Source organism: Boleophthalmus pectinirostris, unplaced genomic scaffold, assembly GCF_026225935.1.
Source record: "Boleophthalmus pectinirostris isolate CB_2022bp ecotype Guang Dong unplaced genomic scaffold, ASM2622593v1 HiC_scaffold_1, whole genome shotgun sequence".
NCBI lineage: Eukaryota > Metazoa > Chordata > Actinopteri > Gobiiformes > Gobiidae > Boleophthalmus > Boleophthalmus pectinirostris.
The window spans coordinates 21736873-21760513 of NW_026570970.1; the positions used below are offsets into that span (position 1 = coordinate 21736873).

Genomic DNA, 23641 nt, shown 5'->3' on the forward strand with positions numbered 1-23641 from the left:
ATCCTATGTAGTCCAGCCTAGACAAAGCAAAGTCATCCTGTTTCATGACTGTATAACACACTGAATACACAAAACAAGACCTTTCTAGACTTTCTATACTACAGTAGGACACAAGTGACAAACAGTAACTAATTCTGGTGTTTCTGCTAATACAGTACAATTATTCATAAGCTATTGTTACTTCCAGTTCTGCAACTTTCATCATTCTTAACTAGGTGTATTTTTACTACTGCTATTACAGCCTAACTTTAGTTTTGAAACAGCAGAATAAAAGCACATATGTAGGTGTCAAACTTTGATCTTATATCCTAGTATTTAACTATTTTTAAAGATTCCAGCAGTTTTTCTCTCACAGCTGCTTCCTCCTGTTTTTCCTTTGATTCAGTCAACAAAAAGATGAATCCAGTCAGTAGCACAAAACTGTCAACACACAATCACACAGGAAAACATGTGTCTTTGTGGAGTGACTCAGTCTGCAAACACATGGTCATTGTCCAAATGGTCATTTCATGTATAACTAATATTAAAATTTGTCATGCAGAGCTCAAATAGTAACATCTATTGTTAATAATAAAGATAATAACATTTGGGTTCAGAGCAGCAATTAGCTGGGGCCTGACATGAATGCAAAGGCTGTCTGTGTGACAGGGAGCACCTGCAGGTCCAATGGGAGGCTGCAGCTGTGTCTCTGGCTCTGAGTCACTAAAGCTTTTTGAAACTACTTCCTCTCTCAGAGATGAGGTGCACGGAGAATAACATTATGACCACACCACATACATTTTAAGGACATTATTTTCATGTGATGACAATTTGCGGACTCTTATGCCGAACTCTGACTGCGTTACTGTTCGTATGTGTTATTTTAGCTGAAATTTAGACCTCTAGGAAACATGGTCTGCATACAAAACATGGGAAGGCCTTAATATAGTGCCCATATAGCTGCAGGGTACATAGTGGTCTGCATAGTGGTCTGTGTAGGAGACGCATTTAATGATGTGGCTATTCAATGCTTCACTATAATTTGATGATTTATACAAATTTATGTTATGTATTATATTATGCATTGTATGCTGCCTGAAATATCAATTCCCTTCCCGATAATAACGTATCTATCTTTCTGTCTGTCTGCCTATTATCCACTTCAATAAAATATGAGAAAATTGCTGGTATTTCACTTTCTTCAGACCCAATCAAAGATTTAAAATTTGAATTGTCGAATCGGTAGTATCAGGCAATATCCCTTGTTAGTTCAGCAAAACCTTTCATATGATAAGATGTATGATATGTCTAATTAGAAATGACATGTTATTACCTGCCCAACTGCTCCAACCACAGCTCAACTCCTGATGTTCAAAAATCAATAGGTCTGAGTGAGACACAGGTCAGTCAGGGTTTAAGTATTGAGGTGTGTATGTGAGGTCATGTGACACTGGTCCGGAACAGATTCACTGAAAACATAATGGCACAAACCTCTGATGGCAGGGTTAGTGTTACCAAGAACACACATCAGGACCCATAGGTCATCAGTGGCGCTTGGACATAGGTGCTGATAAATGGTCAGTGATAGAATTACTCACAGTCTGAGAGAGAGAGAAGCAGATGGAGGCAACAGCAGCTCAGGCTGGGAGGGCACAAGCAAGGCCTGGAGCCTAAAGAGAGAATTGTTTTTTGTTTGTTGAGACAGTATTTGTATATTTACACAGCACACATGTTTATTCTTATCTTCTCACGATATTATACTTGTAAAATAACCCCAGAGGTCCATAAGTGGAAAATTATTAGACCTACCAGGCAACAGTAGCAGTAGCTTATTGTTTTGCTGTCTCAACCTGTCCAATATGACATGTCTTGGTATGCTATGTAATGTTTGGAGAGAATCTGGGGGTGTTTTAGTAATGAGTAGGCTCTTTGTGTTTAAATGATGTTTTCATATGTCACTCACAGATTAAGGCTACAATAATTGGCAGTTGTTTTTTTTATTGAGAGGTTAATAACAGTGAATCCGGTGTCAGTAAAAGCACATTTTACTGCACATCCTTCAAAGTAAACCCCCAAAACAATGTTGTATACTAGGCTCCAGCCTGTAGCCTATGCATTCATTTATTTTTAAGGCCATAATGAAATCAGCTTCAGCAAATTCATTTAACTGAGGATGAAGCCAGTTCACAGTGTACCTTACTTTTATTGTGAAGTTTTGTATCCATCTTTGACTTGACAGGAGGAAACTTTCTCTGGAGCAGTGCGCTCCTCCTCTCCACGCTTCATCCTCCAGATCCACACCGGAGACACGACACTGTTCACGAAGCGAGCCGCTGCAGGACCGCCCTCCACTGGGACTCTCTTATGAGGAAAGTCGCGGGTTTTTGTTATCCAGTTTTTCCCAGATAATCCTTGGACTCTCTGCGTGGCCTCTCATCGGGATTAACAGCGCAAATAGAAAAAAAACAGGCATGGAGTGGCGGCGCTATTAAAAGTTGAATAGAGAGAGAAGAGGTGCCAATCTTAGTGGTTTCTCCAGATTTACCGCGACCCGAGCGAGCGCCCCTTACCCGCCTCGGAAGCATGGGCTGCGGCTTGAGGAAACTGGAAGACCCGGAGGACAGTAGCCCGGGGAAGATTTACTCCACTTTGAAAAGACCACAAGTGGAGACCAAAACGGACACTGTGTACGAGTATGTGTTGCTGGATTTTAGTCTAGAAGGTAAGATTTGGGAAGTTTTGTCAAGCTGACACTTTTTAGTATAGGTTTTCAGTAAGTAGCAGCCTATGTACTTGCTTGATGCCATAGGATGTCATGGGAAGTAGTCTAATCAATTCTTTTATACACACTATAGTTGCAATCAGTTTAGATTAACTTAAGAAATGAATAAAACATCCCTAATGTTTAGTATTGTAGCATCTTATCCTATGGAGTGTGCCTATTTCAACACTCATAGTATTGCAGTACTGTCTTTTTGTCTTTTATTTGTGCTTAATTGCTGTGAAGGATCTAAATTATAGCCTAGAAGGTAAGATTTGGGAAGTTTTGTTGAGCTGACACTTTTTAGCATAGGTTTTCAATAAGAAGCAGCCTATGCATATGCTTGATGCCATGCTTTTGGTTATAGGCTACTTTGTCGTTTAGGAAGTAGCCTAGTCTAATCATTTTTTATACACTATAGTTAGAATAACTTAGTAAATTAATAAAAACATCCCAAATGTTTAGTATTGTTGCAGCCTATCCTGTGGAGTGTGCCTGTTTCAACACTAATAGTATTGCAGTATTGTCTATCTATTTGTGCTTAACTGCTGTGAAGAATCCAAATTATTGTTAGTGATTCAGAAGACTTACAGTAGCTTATATACTGTAGACTAGAGGCTTTTCATTGAGATACACTTCTTAGGAGTCTTTATTTTTCCCATAGGGGCTTTTGTACCAGTGGTCCTATGCTGGTTTGAGCGTCACTACACAGCCAGAGCCAGACAAAGTGCTCTTTTGTTATATTCATACTATCACCACACTCCACTCACAACATAGCAGGAGCATTACACACTGTAGTAGTATCTTAATTTTCCTAGCAACAGGCCTGTCATCTCAGCCTATCTAAAATTAGGTCACATGAGGTTTTCTCTAACAAGTTATTCTCTTCATTTGACAGACCGAGCAAACATAAAACATTTTCAAAGTTACATATGGCTAAACCAGACATACATCCACCTAATAATTACAGTTTTCACCTGAATGTGTGATAATCTTTTGTAGCAGATATTAGAGATTTTCAGATTTTTTCTATAATCCGTTATCTGGTCCTGGACTGCATGGCTATTTTGACTGTGACCTATTTGGAAGGAAATGGTGATTAAGTTTTGAATGGGAGCCTGGCATGTAAACAGCAGGCTACCACTATAATGAATCATGGGGAAAGTGCAGCTCTCCAAAATGAGGGGAGGGGGTCTGTTCCTGTAGAGTATTAAGCAGTCAGTAATGGTGAATGGAACAAGCTGTCACTTCAAAGGCAGCCCATAATGTGTGCTCATTTTCTCTTAAAATGCTGTAGTCTATTGTAGTTCTTTATGTCCGTTATTACTTACACAAAATGGCATTCAATGTATGGTACATAATAACCAATATGGAATGAAGTGAATCTTAAACACATTTTTCATTATAAATAAATTATAGTGATTTGTGTCAAGTAGGGCATCTTGATTACAGATTTTACATTTTTTTTATCTTATTCAGTTAAGTTAGTTAGTAAGGTAGCTGTTTCGCCAAGGAACCATATATCTTAAATATAGTTGAATGTACATTTTGAGAATGTCCAATTGAGTAGTTAAGGGTTGATTCTTGCAAACAAAATGGAAAGCTTGGTCTCATATTGTATTGCAACTCAAACTTTTGTATTGTAGGAGGCAAAAACACAGATTTCTTAATTCAATTTCCATAATTATCACCCTTCCTTAATTAAAAATGTGTAAACAGGCTTCTCTCTGAATGTGTGAAGCTCTCACGTTGGCACAGAGCTGAAGATAAACCCAGTGGGTCTGTGGTTGTCATGTGCAGTCTGGTGACAGCTCCAAAAACAGAATATGCTAAACATTAAACAGGGACATGTTTAATGTTTAGATATTTTCTGATCTCTGTTATAATGTTGTTTCCTCATCAAAAACATACCTGGAATTGTTTTTTGTTTCATTCACACATGTTTAACGCACAAACCCTGCATATTTAGACTGAGTTCTTCTCTGAAATGGAAAACACTGTGTTTTTAAACTCCATACACCGTCACTAGAATCATTTGGATAATTTCAGCCCTGGATTTGCCAACCTCTACAGAACTGAAGGTAAAAGGTAGCTGTTAACTTGAAAACTACTGCTTCGTGACATCACAAGGTGGAACAGAGCATTTTGAGGTTTGGAGATGTAGACAGACTAATGATAAAGAGTTACTCAAACATGTGTGAATGAAACAATGACAAACAACATGTTTTTGATGAGGTAACATTATAATATGGCTTAAAGCTCATAAGAGTCAATTTTGTGTAATATAGGACCCTTAAGAAATATAATTGATTGTAATTCTATTTAATTTTGTCCAGTGAAATGCTTTTTATACACAATTTAATTGAAGATAAACATTACAGACTTTTAATCATTGCCATTTAAAGAACAACTTTCAAATCTGAACTCTGCTCAGTAACTATTTCTACAATTTCTATCCTATTTCATGCATTTCTTAAACCATTAGATAACTGTGTTCAGAAAAGGTATTAGTGCACACTTTTATTAGCACTTCCTAGCATGTGCCAACCTGTCTGCTCGCATAACGTGGCTGAAGTTGCACGTTTTGGTGAGCTCTCTTTGCAGGGCTGGATGCAGACGTAGTTTATTCAGAGGGCGGCTCCACAGCTCCAGGGCTCGTGTGTTTTTGAGCATTAATAGCCACATGTTCCAGCACGCCCCCCTAAGCACCTGAAGGACAGCTGTCTACAGTAAAGTGTGCTAAGAATCTGTGTTACATAATGATTTTAGGTTAGGGTATTTGGCATTGATGATATGTTTTTAGAGCTCTAGTCACTATTTTTTTCCACTCAATTTGCACATATTCGTGTCTTACCAGTTTTCACACGTTCTCTCTGTGCAAAGGTGTTACATGTGACAGACAGTCAAGCATCGCACCCTGGAAATAGCAGGTGGTTCTGGATGACTGGTTGGTTCTGTTAGTGATTCAGTGCATATGAAACTGTATATTTTATTTAAGGTGCATCTGCGGAGAGGCGACCCCACTCACAGTCAGAATGCCCATTTTGCTATGTACTTTTGAGCAATAAAATTACATGTAATTGAATAAAAGTAAGGTAGTTCTGTTTATTCTCAAATTGTGGAACATTCTAAGCAGAGGAATGACATATCCATAGAAACAAACAAGCACTTAATATTACTAACCACTAACTAATAAGAAGTTAGTATTATTTTTTATTTTTTTTGTGGGGCTGAAGGCTGCTCTGGAGTTTGGTCACAGACTTGTAGCAGAGACAATAGACTGAATGTCTCCCCCTACTCTTAGCCCCTTTTCTTCATTGCTCACTGCCCTGTCTGTCTGTCTGTCTATCTGTCTATACCTACCTACCCACCTACCCATCCATCTATCAGGGGTGTAACGATAACCAAGTGTCCTGATACAATATTGTCACGGTACGATATTTATTGAGATATCCTGGAAAAGCTCACGATATGGTGGCGAGGCTCATGATTAGGGATGTAACAATATCCAAATCTCTCGGTACGATATTTTCATGATATACAAATCAGGGTACGATATTTATTGCGATACTTTGTGGAGGCTGACAAAACTGTTAATTGCTACTTTTTCCTCTCAAAATGTTTTGACAAGATTTAATCCAAAGAACTAAGACTTAAAAGTGCTTAGAACTGTTATTTCTTCTTATAGTCTACACTGGAATGGAGCAAAGGATCATGGTCTATGTAGTTCCCTCTGTCTTTTTTAGCTATTGCTGTGCCATAACTCTTAATTTAAGCAAAGAGACATCTAATTCGATATATTGTGATGATCCACGATATTAGTGTGAGAACTTTGACGATACTATATCACAATATTTCAGTTATTGTTACATCCCTACTATGTATCTATCTGAGCAAAGCCAGGCCTAACTTGGTTAAATAAAGGATAATAAATGGATACATTTATCAAGTATTATGTAAAATGAATGAATACCATAAAATATGATAGAATATTAAGAAAAAGTTTACATTGATTTGTTGACATTTTGTTCTGTCTGGTTTGCCTTGTTAGCATCCCTTTATTATGACAAGCCTACTTCATGCCTATATCTGGTGTTCCACAAAATCTTTATAGTATAATATTATCTTTATTACCTAATACAGTCTCATTATTTTTAAACAAAATAACAAAACTACTTTTCCTGTCTTGGGGTACTGCTGTAGATAACTCAGCCAGCCAAGTTTTAGTAATAGCCATAACTGTTGAACCATAGTCTGAATGGAGTGTGTACTTGTGTCCCCCTTACCTACTTTTCTCATCTTCCTCTTGAAATGATGAAACATTTCTAGGACATGTGCTCTACTCCTGCCCTCTCCTCTTCCTCTTGTGTGTGCCTCTCCTCTTCCTCACATGCCCTGGTTTCACTCCACAATTCTTCTGTCTGGAGACTGGTCCTGGAGCCGTGGGCAGGACATCAAAGTGCTCATAGATCATACTTAAACACAGAGAATGTACTGTTGATATAGGTGGTCATTGGAAAGCTTTTAAGTTTATTTAATTGCATAAGGATCATATTACAATAGCATACACTAGAAAAGATAGCATTAGCAATCACAGTATTCACTATATAGTACTTTTAACAATACATAATCTAGTAAAGAAAAAATGTAGTCTACTCAGATCTTTATTGTTGGAAATGTGTTGCATAAAGCTGCCAAAAAATGATAGTGTAAATCAGTATTTGTAAAATGGTAATAATAAAAACAATGAATATTCTGAGCTCAAAATTGTCTGAAATAAAATGATCAATCCACTGAAATTACTGAACATTTGAGAGCACTTGAGAGCACAGAGAATAGATGACAGAAATAGACATAACATTTAGTGCAGTGATCCATAAATTACTGGGTGAACTACGGGTTAATCAAACTGCTTTATCAAAAATCCAGTAAAATACAATTTAGTAATATTTGCGTACAATATCTTTCATTGTTATGATTATTATCTTGCATGAATGAAATGCTCTATAATCTCCGGTAATCTCTGAAACCTGTGGCCTTTGATGGATTATTCTAGATTACGTTTTTATTCGTTTCAGAGAGTTTGTGTGTATCTATCTCAAGTAACAATTTTATGAGTGCTTATTTTGAACAAATACATGACAATTACCTAGAATGACCACATTTAGGGAATTAAACACCCCCTCACTAATCACATTAAGTCTAATTTACCCTGTGTAGCTCCTTTTATTAACGTCATCAAAATATTTAACAATTCCTAAACACGTTTTGGCCTGGTTCCATGTTGCCAGGCACTATTTGACCACTTTCACACCTTCTTACGCACTCCCATTCACTTCCAGTCCCATAAAACTTTGTCTTGTAAACCTAGTCTACCCCTAAATCCCCCTTGACCATTTTTTTCTACTTCTGTCACTTCTCCCTGTGTGCCCTGCAGTTGTTGCCCCCTGGAAACCCCACCAGCCCACATGCACCTATCAACACTCTTCATTTGCCCTCCTCCCTCTGTGCTTTTTTTCTCCCATAGAGGCCCCTTCATGGGACGACTGGCAGCAGGATGGAGGATAAGAGGAGGGGGTCGGGTTCAGGGGTGTGAAGACTCCAAAACATGGGAGGGGAAGAGCTGGAGACTCAACAAAAGCCCTGGTTAAATGTCTGACAGCACAGTTCTCTTGGGAGACATTAGGCGTTCTATGGATGCTGATGTCTTCAAAGAATGCATTGCTTTGTCTTGTGCAGGAGCCAATGTTTTTGGGTTTTGAGGAAAACACAAAATATGTAAAAGTTTGGATTCATTGATTTAAACTTTTATATTTGTCAGTGTAGATGTGAATCCACTTGTTATAAAGACAACAAAATTTGGAAATAAACTAGCCGTTGTAATTCTCTGATATACAGTGATACATACTGTGCACTGCAAATTACCCCTTACAGTGCCTATGACAGGTTAGACTACACATTTGACTAAAACACAGTTAAGATCATTGTATTTAAGATTTTTGTAAAAAAAAAAAAAAAAAAATATTCACACTCGTTTTCCCACTTTGGCCATTTTTTAGGTCTACAGTTTTACTTCCAGCTTGGAAATTGTGACATCACACTAAGGAATGATATAACTGTTACCTAGCAAAACCCCTCAAACACACTGAATTATTATCTGACAAATGTAAGAAAACAACTTCATTTTGTTGAAATGATGTTTAAACTTTAAAGTAAAATGTGTTTCTTTTGTAAATTGTGCCGAACTTTTGGAGAGAATTCTCCCTAATGTGATGTCAACAGTATGTTTTAGAAATCTCTACTTCCTGTAATTTTCAACATATTTTTCAGCTTTTCTTCACAATTAGCTTCTTGATTGGTGTAAAACCATAATTTATATTTACAATAATTAGAATTCCACCTAATTAAATCAAAATTAGACAATCATAAAAACCTGTCATACGCACTTAAAGTCATTTTCTTGCATTCAAAAGTACACCATATTATCCTTTTGTAGTGTACAATCTAAACTCACCCTAGTGTTAGGAGTGAGGTTCATAGCCACAGGAATGCTATAAACTACAGCTATTTGCCCTGCCTTGGCTTTACAAGTTTTACTGAGGATCTGGGGGTTTTTGGCCTCGTAATGGACCCAGCCAGACAGCCCATTGAAAAGCGGTCAGTCATCTCAGCTGTGCACCCCGATCTGTGCGACGCGTATTCGTGAGAGAGTGTGGGGGGTTGAGCCAGGGAGGAATGCTCTTTCTTTCTCTCATTCACACATTACCTCATCACTGGCCCCCCACCCCAGTTTGCTCCCTATGCTATAGATTCTAAAAGTTTAAATGTCCTATATTATGCAAAATTTACTCTTGTGATCTTTAAACTGTGTTATAATGTTGTTATCACCTCAAAAACATACCCGGAATTGTTTTTTGTTTCATTCACACATTAGAGTAATCCTTTACTATTAGTCTGTCTTCATCTCTGAAGCTCAAAATGCTCTGTTCCACCTTGTGATGTCATGAAGTGGTAGCTTTCAACAGCTCCATTTACATTTAGTTCAGTAGAGATTAGAAATTCCAAGTCTGAAATTATCTAAATGACTCTAGTGAAGTGAAGGTGTATGGAGTTTAAAAACACAGTAGAACACTTCTGTATTATGACATAACATCACAAGGTGGAACAGAGTGTTTTCCATGAGAGGAAACCTCTGCCTAAATATGCAGGGTTTGTGTTTTAAACATGTGTGAATGAAGCAAAACACAACTTCGGGCATGCTTGTGATGTGGAAACAACATTATAACAGAGATCAGAAAACAGCGTAATACGAGCCCTTTAAAATTTGGTGCGTTTGTGAATGTAAGATGTGTTGAGAGTTTTAAAGTGGGGCACAAATTTCCAAACCTCTCCGTGAACAGCCAGTCTTTGTGGACACAGGAAGTACGGTGATGGTCACAAGGATTTCCAGCCAAGGCCAGTGAGGAAAACAACACAGCAGTCTAAACACGCACAAACAACTTTTTCCACCCACTGCATTCTAAATACAAAGTGGAAGTAAAGTAATAGCAGTAGGAAATACTTTTGTAGTCTGGGTGTCTGAAGGGACTTATGAATGGCCTTTATTACATCAAGAATCTGGAAAATTATTTTTAGACCCCCATAGGACTTTTTATAGTAGAAGAAGCAGCCATTGCAAGAGGAAAGTAGAGCAGTGGGGCGACAGTTATTAACTGAAAACCTGAATAAGACACTTTTAGGTTAAGTACAAAATGTGGAATGATAAAAATGTGTGTGTATATAGATATAGATATAGATAGATATATAGATAGATATATACTGGCACAAACTCAAATCTTCACTTTCTCAAGTATAGAAGAGCAAATTATCACTTTATTCAGAGATGTGCACAATTAATTCTATACCATTGTCCATCTTATTCACTTTTTATGACAAGTAGACAATATAAAAATGATTTGTAGTTCTATAATAGTTTGAGTTCATGTTACATTTGCTGACCTGACTCTGTTTCTGGGACCAACAAACCACACCAGGCCTGTACTCCTCCGTTGCCACATCACAAAAACATCTGGAGTCTAAAAATATGTCTTAAACTTTATGCCAAATGTAGAAACTATCTTGGTGCTTCTTTATGATTCAAATGCCTATATTCCTACTTATTTGATTTACTATGATTGTGTAGGCAAACCCAGGTCTCTAGAAACCAGTTAGTAGTAATGTTGTCATGATATTTAAATGGAAAGCTTAAATTTTTAAACTTATGAAAATCTTCATACTCAAAACCAATTTCTTTATCTTTTTTAGATATGAATGTATTTTTCAGCCCAAAATGACACTTCCTTTAATGTTACCATGTGTTCCACAACTTCTCTGGAAAGGGCCAGGTTTCCTTTTTGTAATATTATAATTCACTCATACTATAGTTTCACTCTATAAGGTAATGCTTTGAGATGGGAATAGTAATTTTCCAGTTAAATTGTACCGTGATATGCATTTTAAAAAATGACTAAGATCACTGTCACCATTTTGCATTCTTGTGTGGCAGAACTGATGTGTTGGAGCCAGGGGTCAGGGCTGTTAAAGCCATTTCACACAGGAGGAAAAAGAAACATGCTAAGATTATGATGTGTAAAAAACTGTCTTTGGTCTTTATGAGCTTGTGAACAGCACATGTCTCAGGCCTTGTTCACACTAACAAGGCAACAATTTCCTTTTACTCACTTTCCTTCTGTATTTTTTACAATCTTGTTTGTTAACGTACTGGTGCCCATCCAGAGATCTGTTTCTGTTCAACTGTTCCCTTTTTGTCAGCTAGGGGTCAGTCCTAGTTTAGAATAGTTTAGAATCACTGGGAGATTTGAAAGAAGTTACTATTTTAAAAGTGCTAACATGTGCATAATACATGTGTTTGAATAACTGTAATGTGTTCTGTTTTCCAAATTTTTAAGCCCAACGTGTAACATTTTAGTCAAAATATAGACTAAAAACTTAAAATCATATATGTTCATTATGGATGTTTTCATTGTAACAAAAAAACTTGAAAAAAGTGCAAGCCTACTGACAGTAATGCATCTCCACAAACTTGACTCAAACATGGCCTCCGTATGCTTGTCTCCAGGGAAATGTTCCTTTGTCTATAATATTTAACAGGAAATTTAACAAGACATAAAGGGTACTTATCCATCTCTGTGGAGAATGTTCCAAAGTATGGCTTGAACTTTCTATTTCTATGGAGTCATGGAGCAACGTGTGTGCTGCCACCAAAAAGTTGTTTCTTTAAGTTATGGACAATGAGTAGTATAACACTACTCAGACCCACAGGAATGCAATAACAGTTCAAATCCATGAGATAATCATTTTGTTGGTTCTTTGTTCCAGGTAGTCGTCCCACAGTGCAGTATGTGGCCTCCTTGTCCGAGCTGCCCCAGGCTCTGCAGCCATACTACACACAAGGCTACATCCTGACAGCTCTGCACCCCATCATCCTGTCTGTGGGGCGAACACGCTCACTGCCTTTTAGCCTGCTGTACCGTGCTATTCTGGCCCGTCCCAGACCAAGGTACATTAATAATTACACTTTTAATGTTTTAAGGGTCAAGTGCATGATTGCACTATTTCAAATTGTTATTATATTTGTTTGTAATACTATATTTGTTTGTAATACTATATTTATACTATATAACTATATTTAATGTATAACTTTTATATCCAGTTGATTTTACTCACTTTGAGCAGTTCTTCAAATATTCTAGCCTCTGAACCTATAATGTTGTGACTCGAGGCTCTGCTGCCTCCACACTTGCCTCCACACTTGCCTCCACACTTGCCGTCCCACTGTGCGTGCTCATTTACTATGATACTGTCTAGTAAATGAATAAATGATACATGAAGAGAGCTGCATATTTAATGGGAAACCATTGTAGGAGGTCAGACTGGTGTGACAGGAGGAGAAATGGGGACTGGTTTTAACTGTATCTGGGTTCCTATTGGGTGAGGCCACCTGACAACAAGGGTTTTCCCTCAGCCAATAGGGTTTAACTGTGGCATATTAGTGGAAGTAATATGATTTTGATTCGGTTTGTAGGGTACTGCATGTACTAGAGTTGAGTTAAAGCATCCTATTGCAATTTTTCAGACAAGATTAAGTGTATTATTTAATATTAATACATCATGATTCAGTTTTCTTAAGTGCAAAATTACCTAGGGGACAAGAGGCTCTTGAAATTGTACACATACTGTACATATATTTTATACTGGGCAGAACATATTACCCATAGAACTGCTGCCTTTCCAATTCATATATGGTGACCATTGAAAATTATTATTATGATAGTTTTCATTGTGGTTCAGCTTAGGCACAATACTGATAATAGACGACAGGGTTAGGTCAATATTACATCTGGTTGTTGACTGTGTAAAAATAGTACTCTGATTCATAAGGTGTTGTCACTATAGATCACTCAAATCATTGTTTACCGGTTGTGTGTAATTGCTTAGACAGTGTCTTATGGTCATCTCCTGCCGGGTTAATTAATGATTCATCGGTTTGTGTCTGCTGTTAAGTGGCAATAACAACTGAACTATGAACCTGCCAGCTGGACCTGTCATATTAACAGTGGAGTACAAAGAGGATCTTGTCCATCACTATTCCACAGTTTAAAGATGAGTTATTTTGTGTTTGCAGTAAACAGACAGCAGCTATGTGCCACAGTGTTCCAGTGCTGAGGGTGGAGGAGTGGCCTTTACCTGGAGACTCACTGACTGGAGACACAGTCCGAGCTCTCATTGACAGGGTTAGTAGTACAGAGAATGACAATGGAAAACATATTAATTTGTATTAATTATTAATTATCTGAGCAAAAATGTCACAATTGTTAACAATTCATTCAATTAAAGCTTCAAATTCTTAGCCCCTGTGTGATCTGATAGATCAGATGAAGTCAATTAATAATATTTCAAAAATATGAAGAAATTAAACTGGTGTTAGCACTGTTATCATTTTATGAATAGTTATTCTGCATATATTTCTGCAGCCTACTTCCAAAGTAATAATGACCAAGCACTGATTATTTTGGACCTCTCTACAGGTGAACAGCAGTGCTCGTGGGGGCGTTCGATTCGTTGGCTCGGTCCTACAGCAGGTGAGTGGGGTCAGTAATGGTCGGGTACACAGTCCAAAAAGAGGCTGCCGCTCCCCTCCTCGCACCCCTCCTCGCACTCCACCTGGAGAAAGAGAACTGGAAGAACATACCTATAGTCCAGGTACTACTTTTACTACTATTATGACTCTGTTTTTTACAAGCTCATAGATGTGTCATAATTCTTTTCATTGTTTTCTTTGACTTGGTGAAGACTTGCGGTTGCTGGTCTTCTTCCACTCCTGGGCCCCTGGCTGTGCTCCGCTGGACTCCCTCGGGTGTCAGTATCATCAGGGAGCTCTGTCAATGCGGGTCTCTAGAAAGGGTCAGGTGGTCAGCGCCCTGGAAGCTGATTGGCTGGAACTGACAGCAGCCTACTACCGCAAAGGCTGGTCATTGGTGGACTCTTTTGTCTACTGGGACACGCCTAAAGGTAAGTTTGATCTCAGGTTTGACTTGGAGTAGTAGTATGTGAACTTTGGAAGTTTTAAGTCAAAGTTAATTGATTTTGTTTTGTGTGTTTTTAGACCCCACAAAAATAATATTGTACATCTCAAGAGCCTGTGTTCTTATTAGTAGTTGAGAAAAGATGTGATTGCAATTCTAGCAACAAGGGTGCAATAGCTAATTTACTGGTACATATTACATGGAAGGGACTGTGTTAAATCTCTGGTAAACAATTTTTGTATTCTGCACTTTGGAAGATGGAAAAGAAAAATCTAAAGAAAACCATGTGTATATATTTATATTATTGTAATCTTGTATACAAAACTGTTCCCTGCTTCCACTCTTTCCTCATATCTATATTTGGAGATGTGTAATTGACATTGGAAGCTTTACTTCCTGTTCCCCTCAGAGGAAGAGCAGAAATCCAAATCTGTAAACATCTAGTCTAGAATTAGAAATAATAAAAATAGATTATTATTAGGCACTCCACAGCCTGCCTAATTTTTCTAAACTAGGTCTATTACTTCATTCCCCCACCTGTTATACTTATACATTGAGAAATACACTGCTCATTATTCACTTCAATATCACTTTAGGAGAGCCTGTGCCCAGATCTCTGGAGGGGCTGTTTGTGTATGAAGAGCGAAGCACAGCGCCCCCTGCCAACGACACTATAGTGGTGGAGCAATGGACAGTTATAGAGGTCTCTCTTATTCTCTTATGCAGTAATACAAATTTTTGGAAATGTTTTGCCTTTTCTAAGATGAATCCAAATGTATACTATTTATTTTACTGTGCATATTTTGTTTTTCTACAGGGTTCAAACGTAAAGACTGATTATGGTCCACTCCTCCACACACTGGCTGAGTTTGGCTGGCTTCTTACATGTGTGCTGCCCACACCCATCATCAGACATGACAGGTACTTACCTGTAATGCACATAACAGAAAAATACAAAACTTTTTTTTATCTGTGTATTTGACCAATACTGTGTTTTGTTTGAAACTGAAGTGATGGGAACCTGGCCACCAAGCAGGTTGTGTTTCTACAAAGACCAGTGAGAGGTCAACCTGCACCACAACAGAGGAACAAGGTGAGTACACCAAGAGCTAACGAACAATTGGTCTCAACATTTAGAGGCAGTTTGTTTTATTGGTGATATCTCAGGAAAGACATGTCAAACTAGTGAGTTTGCATAAATCTGTATATTGTTTCATTTTAGTGCCCCGAGTTCATTATTAATGAAAATACATGGGCTCTTATGATCATAATAAATTAGCCTGTCAAACCTGTGTGTTCACAGTCCCTGTCTGTACACAGTGAAGTCTCCAGCCGCTCAGTAAGCAGGTCTGTAAGCAGCCCGGTCTCCCCACAGGAGCTGTCTCCTATAGCAGGAGGTATCGGGGGCTTCCCAGTGTTTGGTGGAGGCTATCCCAGCTCCCTGTCCCACCTGGAGGAGGGCGGCTTTGAACCCGACGAGGGCAAGGCCGAGGTCACCTGTATGTGAGCTGTGCTGCAGACAACACTTCCGTCCAGACATTTACATGAGGAGTTATTTTTTTGGGGACTACAGATTAACCAAGGAAAAGGATGTGGACACAGCGGAAGAGGCCTCTCTTCCTGATTGGACAGTGCTATCAATAGACTGTTTAGTTTCCATCAAGTTCATTACCTTTTGATTCAAGCACTTTTATTTCATAAAGCCATAATAAGGATGATTGCCTAAAAGAACTGAAAAAGGCTCCTGTTCATGTGCTGACAATAACAGTATTATGTTTTGGACTGTTACAAAGATGCATTAAAACACTGGTGATTGACAGTGGTGCAACTATCATAAATAAGGTTAATGGTTTAAAGGTTTCTTTGTGACAGATTTTAATAGTTCCTTCACAATTTTGGTACGGTTAGTATTTAGACAATAAGCACATCTGGATGACCCATAACATTTTACTGCTTTTATTTTATTGAATGGTTAGAACTGTTTTTTTCAAGTATCAAAACTTTCATTTGATTGTATAGCAAATGGTACTAACTTAGTGTTACTCATCACATACATTTTGTTAAAGAAACAGTTGATATTGAAGCTTGTTGTACATATTGTAAAATAGACTATTCTATCACTGGGAGTTTCAGTTCTCACAATTATTGAGATTTAGAACTATTATTTAAGGTGTCAGCACTAGTGTTTTCACATATTAAGTTAGTGTTTCTAATATTAATGTTTACATTGTACAGTGTTTGTGATGCTCCATGGGAAGGCTGTATATTTCATTCAGTTATGCTTTTTATATTAATATGAATGCCATTTTGTTGTAACTCAAGTAAAAAGCTTGTAAAAATGAAAATGATTTGATTCGTAAAAACATGTGAATAATAGGTCTTTTTTTATTAACAGACATCATGAAAATGTCAACAGTAACAAAATTTTTAGTTTATTAAAAAAACAGTGGGTTGGATTGACAAGACTCCTCCCACAAAATAACTTAATGAGGGAGAGGGTAAGAGATGGGAGGTTGTGCTCCAGAACTTCAGTGTAGCCAATATTCCATCCTTTCTTGTGTTTTTTTTTTAACATTGAAAACAATAAAACTGGCCTCGAGCAGCACAGTTTCTGCTTGTAAAGCTCATATAACAATTGCTAATCCATATAGGCAAAGAGGTACTGGGCACGTTTTACACTAAAATAGGGGCGTGTCACAAAGCAGGATCAGAGTTGGCAAAGAAGTTTTCCTAAATACTCTGTCAGAGCCCAAAGAGGGAGATTATCTGGTTGCTATTACATGTACAAAGCTAGAGATTAGATTTCTTTGTTCACTAACACACAAACCACACCTACATTGTGTTTAAGCATAATTAAGTCAGCAGGCTAATTTAGTGATCCATAACATGGGACATCCCCAAACAGGATGAGGCAACACAAGCAAATATAGAACAGAAGCGGACACAAAAAGTGAAGCACCATCAGAAAATATGATGTGAAAAAGAGATAAAGGCAGGAATATTTACAAAGGGAGGCTGTCAGTGCGCCTTTGTCATCAATACAGGTCACCATGATTACATAAAATTTGCAAATCCAGCTGCTCAAAAGATTCAACAAAAAGGTTCCCTAAATAAGTGGTGAGAGCGGGTCTTTATTCAGAAACAGCTGTGGCCCCCTGGTGGAAGAATTACAGCATGAGTCTGAACAGCAATTGTTAATGCTAATGAAAGTCTGTCAACTATGTAGACCTGGTTTAGTCCTATCCTACAACCGTACCTTCAGACAGACACGGGGGATTAAGGAAGAGGAGGCCAACAGACAGTGATGCTAGACAAGAGCCTAAATACACTGTAGTGTGTGTGTCCAGTATGAGTGAGTATGTGTGTCTTAGCCGGTCAACCATCACCTTATAAATTGTGTTTACATATTTCTCTTTTTATGGCAGCTGCTGTATCTTTAGGCTTCACTCTCCCCTGCTGACGAGGTGTTCTGAACTTCCTCCTCCAGAATGGGCACGATCAGGTTGTCCTTGGACATCAGATTGTACTTCATTACGAAGCGTGTAAACCGGTGACACAGGAACGTTTCATTCTGTACAGACACAACAAACTATGAAAAAAATATTCTGGCAGTCTGTAGTTCACTTTTGTTTTGGGAGTACAGGAAAGCGTGTTGATAGAAGTGCTTCTCAATAAGTAACCCACCTCATACTTGTCAAATATCTGGCGATGATGGAAGTAGGCATGAGAGAATATCCTATATATGCGACGACACACAGAGCCTAGTTTGGCCACTGATGATTCCTTGATGCTCACCCTTAGAAGATTAAAATCTTAATATTAACTGTACAAAAAATGTATAATATGCTGATTATTAATAATAACCAACCTGCTAGGAAAGTATTTGTTGCTATTAAGAAGGCAGGCAGCTCCGTCCAGCGTGTGCCTGGTGTAGTCAATGGCAGAGCACTGCAAGTTCAACAGAAAGTAAAGTTATCAAAACAGTACGCACAAAATGTATTCATAATAGGAGGGCAATGTTTCCATTACCTCTTTGGGTGTCTTATGAGCAGCACATAAAAAGATCCACTGTTCTGTGGCTGTCATTTGGGTGCAGGTGTCAGGATGGCACTCACTCTGACAAAAAACCATGAAACACAAAACATATAATTTTGCATAAAACATTAAAGCATTCTATATCTATTTTAAAGTAGATCTGTTCAGCAGAATATTGGATGTTTACTCATTTCTTCAGTTTATTTTATACAAATAAAAATGCACGATAATCATATTACATACCTGCAGTTTGACAGCTAACCCATTAAGCTCCAGACAGAACTGCCTGTGTGTTAGAGAAAACAGTTAAAATCAGCATGAGCGTATTGCTGAAGCGAACATGTAATCATTACCTGAGGTGCTCATATTTCCATACACCCTCATCTTGACCCTCTGGAGGTTCTAGGATTTTGTCAATATTTGAACAATCTGACCGAATGTTTTGCTGTATATACTGTAAAGAAAAAGAAAACAAAGTATTCACCAATTATAAAAGTAACACTATAAAAACAAACAATGTATACAAAGCAAAATATTATTATTATGAAGAGGGGCCTTAAGTAAGACAGTAAACCTAGTATGAAATCTTCATATAAGTGATCCATTTGTTCAATAAGAATGTATATGCTATAACTCTTGTCAGATGAACTAGGCATTAGTGTCCTATACTGTCCAAGAGCAGGTTGCATGTGTGACAGTTGCCTTCCCACACACACGGTGTCCACACACCTGTTGAACAGCGAGGGTGCTGTCCATCTCCTCGAATGATTCATCCGGCCAGTTGTAGAAATCCTACACAAGGGAGGACATTTTAGTCTATATTAAAACAGGGTGTAGCTGACATTTTAACAGAGCTTCATAACCAAAATAACAAGCAGTGCCGTTTCAGCCAATAAAACTCAGGCGAAAGTGGTGGTTCAGACAATAAGTAATGAGAACGTGTATACGATTTCAAGACTGAAACTAGTGACGCTAACTTCTTTACAGCGATTCAACCCAGTTAATACACAAATATTTGTATAGACATTGCTACGTTTAACATTAGCTAGCAGTAACAGTTAGCTTGAAACCCGATCATCAGCTGAACAGCTAAAATGCAAAGCGATGTAGATTACCAGACTGGTCTCTGCTTTCTTACACCTATTACACATCAATAAAACGCGTAAGCTTAAATTTTTGAATTAAACTAGCAGATTTGTTTAGTAACAATACTCCGGGAAGTGGAAAACGGGGCTAGCTAATGTTAGCCTGTTGCCTATTTCCAGGTCGGGCCTTCCAGTGTGTAGTGTGTTGAGGAGATACAAATTATATACTTGATAATCAAATACATGGCCATTAATACGGCTACAGTAGATGTATAATATAACACATTTCTGTGTCCATTTGGTTTGAAAGATGTACCTTTGCCTTGGTTCCAGGCCGATTCCTCCTGAGAACTGCAGTGCCCTCCGCCATGACCATCGCGACAGAATACCCGGATGTTCGCCCGCTCTGCGTTGTAGCGACGCTCTCCGACGTCAGCTGCTCGGACCGTCTGCTCCTTTTTGTCTACACTTTTACCATTATAAACCATGAAATTTAAAGAAGCACCATTTTTATACGCTCTGTGTCATGGGTGTTAATGGGATAATAGTTTGAGCCCTCACCAATAACTAAATTTCTATATTATTTTTAGGCCTATTTATTTTGCATCCTAAAAGCACTGTTTGAATCTGAATTCTGTTGTTTACAATTTAGTCCAGACGTGGTAAACCCTTGATTAGACAGATTAACATAGATAAGTTCTTTTATTAAGCTCACCCGAGATTACCTCAAAGTGTTAGACAGGCTGGTAGTAACTTGGTCACGTGAACAGGAGGCAAGATTTGACAGTTTAGTTTTATTGTAACAAAACGTGATTAGAATTATTTACAATGGCAATAAGATACAAAACAAAATATGAATTGGACAACATAATTTTTCTTATCTATGAAAAGGACAATGACATGCTGTACAGCAATGAATATCGAAGCAGAAGATTCAGTCAACATATTTGCCAAGAATATCTCCGTCCCGGAACAGGAAATAGTCCTAAAGAGAGTTAATAAAAATTATAAAATTATAAATTCATAAAACGACTAAGCATTTTTTTTCTTGTTTATTTGTTTTTGTTTTTTTTCACATTCCTTACCTTGTCATCTAGAATGACTTTAGTTCCACCATATTCAGGGAGAAGGACCTTCTCTCCAACTTTTACACTCACAGGCTGAACATTTCCTTTCTGGAAAAAAATAAATAAAAATCAGACATTGAGTGGCAAATAAATAACTGCCTCCCAGCGTGTTAATAAAAAGATGCTTACTTGATTTACGGACCCAGGTCCAACTGCTACTACTGTGGCCTGAAGCACTTTGCCTTGAGACTTCTCTGGCAGCATAATGCCCCCTTTAGTTACTGTCTCTGCTGTTAAACGCTCCACTAACACACGGTCAAACAGGGGTAGGAATTTTCTGAACGCCTGAAAGTAGCGGTTAAAGTTAAAACATTAATTATAATATTACACACATACAAAACAAGGACTTCAAATGTGTAAGAAACTGCTCAGTGAATAGACGCAGTTCTTAAAAATGGCTACTGGTTGCACACGATTTGCAGTTTCCTCCTCAGATCTTCAGGTCTTCACTATGTTGTAATTTTGATCATGTGTCACAGAGGTGAGGCACATTAGGTAAACTATCACCAGACAACAATTTGATAATAGATGCTGGTAACCTTGGTTGAAGGTTGCCTGAGGGAGGGATGGGAGGGAATAGGTCACATGATGCAATGTCTAAGTAAAGTTTGTAGAAAGCTGCCGGATATGTCTTTCATAGGTGAATGTTTATCCAACAAGGGTTAAGGGGAACAAGGACTGCTCATTGGCTAGATAACGTTTTTAAGATAACTGTGATGAGTGTGACAATCAAGGACACATGGTTAAAGAGAGAAGCCATTAGAGCTTATGACTCCAAGGTCTTGAAACATGGACTTACTAAAATCAAAGTGCTGGACTTCAGTTTCTTTATGTTACAACCATAGATGTATATGGTTACAGAATCAATTGGGGTGTCTATTGTTGAATACCATAAGATATTATTTAAAATATAATTGGGTGCAAACAAGTTCATATTATCCCTCATATTTTAATGTTGCATTTTCTATTAAAACTTCACAGGGTATAGGCTAAATGACAATGCTAATGGCAGCTTTCTAATGTAGAAATAAATTATTAAAGTAAGTAAAATAATTAGTTCAATCGATGTATGGGATTATCAGAAATCTCTGTAGCTAATTGTAAATGTCACTGGAGAATGAATGCTGATCACAGCCAGAAGAACAAGATCTCCTAAAAAATATCACAACTTTTACCTTAACAAGTGACAAAACTGTAACCATGAGTTATTCATGCACCTCAGGATGCTCACACAAGTATCTTTCCTCTCAGTGCATTAACATGGGGTTCGTCACACTGCATGAAACATTTAAGTGCAAATTACGAAGACAACGCTGAAAAGAAGGCTTAGAGCCTTGTCTCCAGAGTGACCTTGTCAAGCAGATGTTGGCTAAGTTCTAGTTAGCCATATCAAATGGTTAGCATCAAGAAGCTAAATGCACATTTTCTATGGCTTCTCGGCTGTGGAGAAGACTTAACAACAAAAGCGTTTTGTTAAACGTGTCTTACCATTTGTGTATGAGTGTGGTCTGATAATAAGCGCAGAGCTGTACCCCGGTATCTGACACAGCGTGGATGGATGGGACACACTGGGGGAGTCCAAGTGCTTCCAACACGTGAAGAAATATCCAGAACTGATGTACGCATGCGCACAAGGTGTTACACTTCAAATCATCCTTGCAGAAATTTCTAGTACATTTAGACACATTGAATAACTGTCATCTGTAGATTACAGGCTTGTCCCACAGGTGATATCATGCACACACACACATATTAAGGACACATGACAAACTAGTATCCATTTTTAGTAATTTTAAGTTGAAGCAATGTTGCACAATGTCAACTTTGACCTCCACCCTTTCCTCCAATGGCACAGGCGAAAATTCTGGAATTGTCCTCCCGGAAATGAGCATTGCCAAGGTCTCTGTCTTATTTGAGCGTAAAGTGAATGAAAGAGTTGCCCAAGTCATCAGTATAAAGAAGGAATTATATCCAATGAATACCATAATGTGTAAAATACTCATATCATATACAATAAAGTCATCTCAGGCAACAAAAAAGATTCCCAATTATATTATACATGGTCCTGGGTACGCCGGCAAATTACCCGGATGTGAAAGACCATGTGCAGTCCCATCTGAAAAAGCCACTCGCACCTCACCACTGTCCTCAGCTACTCTCGTTATATCACTCCAAGGAGCAGATCCGCACCTTGTGGCTAAACTTTCCCGCAAAAGTAAGGACTGTCATTTACTCTTCCCTTTCTATAATGCTATGGATGTTACGGATTAATCAGTGCATGGTTCAGTAAATCGAGTTTTGAATGTGTAGCGTATGTTGGGGTGCTTTACACATGTGTGTTATTTTATCACGCTTTAGCACTGCTAGTTTTGCTCGCTCTTGGCTAGCATTTGGTGACCGTAGAAGTATGCATCAGACAGACCTCCCATTGTTTTTAAGCGACAGCTGCTTGTGACCACTTAGGTACAAATCAGGCTTATAATTGTTTAATTCAGATCGTTTTTAGCAAAAGTATTAGATGCACGGTTACTTGAAGGTTCAATGAGCTAAAATAATAGTTTTATCTCAGTAACATGATGATGATAGGAAGGGTTTAATTTGCATCATTTGAAGTTGTACATGACAGCTGTTTGTGAAGCGTTAGTAAATGAATGAGACAGCTCTGACTCTGGTCTGGGATGGAGAGACTTCCGTACATGCTTTTCAGTTTGACCTTGTGACGCACGACCTGAGGGGACACGTGGGGTAACAAGGAACTGATTTCGGAACTCAATTAAAATGTTGCAGTCTTTTACCCTTTAGTTAAACACAACCTATGAGTGGCTTAGCTATAATGATGAAGTATACTGTTGTTTGTTCATTCATAGAATAATTATTTCACAAATTTGGTGTTACTGTTGTAGTAACATGATGTTCATTCCAAAAGAAGTATAACAGAATCTTCTTTTACATTAGCTCAGGTTAGCTGATATTTGTTTAACAGCACAGATAAATTTCATTCATTTGTAGCAGTGCCACTTGTAACCACCAGAGGAATTACTGAAAATTATTATTGATTTTTGTTGTGGA

The 23641-nt window shown here is 38.0% G+C and overlaps 2 protein-coding genes across 4 annotated transcripts; one reads left to right on the plus strand and one right to left on the minus strand.

Annotated features, from left to right (window-relative positions):
- The first annotated feature begins 2312 nt into the window (after positions 1-2312).
- rftn2 (raftlin family member 2) lies at positions 2313-16589 on the plus strand. Its single transcript, XM_020936325.2, has 9 exons — positions 2313-2701; positions 12119-12299; positions 13425-13533; positions 13828-14002; positions 14093-14311; positions 14922-15028; positions 15143-15246; positions 15337-15418; positions 15629-16589. Exons 1-9 carry the CDS (start codon positions 2563-2565, stop codon positions 15830-15832), a joined length of 1320 nt encoding a protein of 439 aa, XP_020791984.1. The 5' UTR covers positions 2313-2562; the 3' UTR covers positions 15833-16589.
- Positions 16590-16692: 103 nt separating this feature from the next.
- mob4 (MOB family member 4, phocein) lies at positions 16693-22248 on the minus strand. 3 transcript variants are annotated; one of them, XM_055166772.1, is made up of 9 exons: positions 22061-22248; positions 20702-20857; positions 19090-19152; positions 18714-18814; positions 18604-18646; positions 18355-18441; positions 18194-18273; positions 18010-18121; positions 16693-17896 (listed from the first exon to the last, which is right to left on the minus strand). In XM_055166772.1, exons 1-9 carry the CDS (start codon positions 22196-22198, stop codon positions 17762-17764), a joined length of 915 nt encoding a protein of 304 aa, XP_055022747.1. In that variant the 5' UTR covers positions 22199-22248; the 3' UTR covers positions 16693-17761. The 3 variants fall into 3 exon arrangements, with proteins under 3 accessions (XP_055022747.1, XP_020791918.1, XP_020791919.1); XM_020936259.2 differs by lacking the exons at positions 20702-20857; positions 22061-22248 and adding an exon at positions 19762-19903; XM_020936260.2 differs by lacking the exons at positions 16693-17896; positions 18010-18121; positions 18194-18273; ... (2 more) ...; positions 18714-18814; positions 19090-19152 and adding exons at positions 20220-20430; positions 20531-20620 and having other exon boundaries at positions 22061-22215.
- Between the last annotated feature and the right edge of the window lie 1393 nt (positions 22249-23641).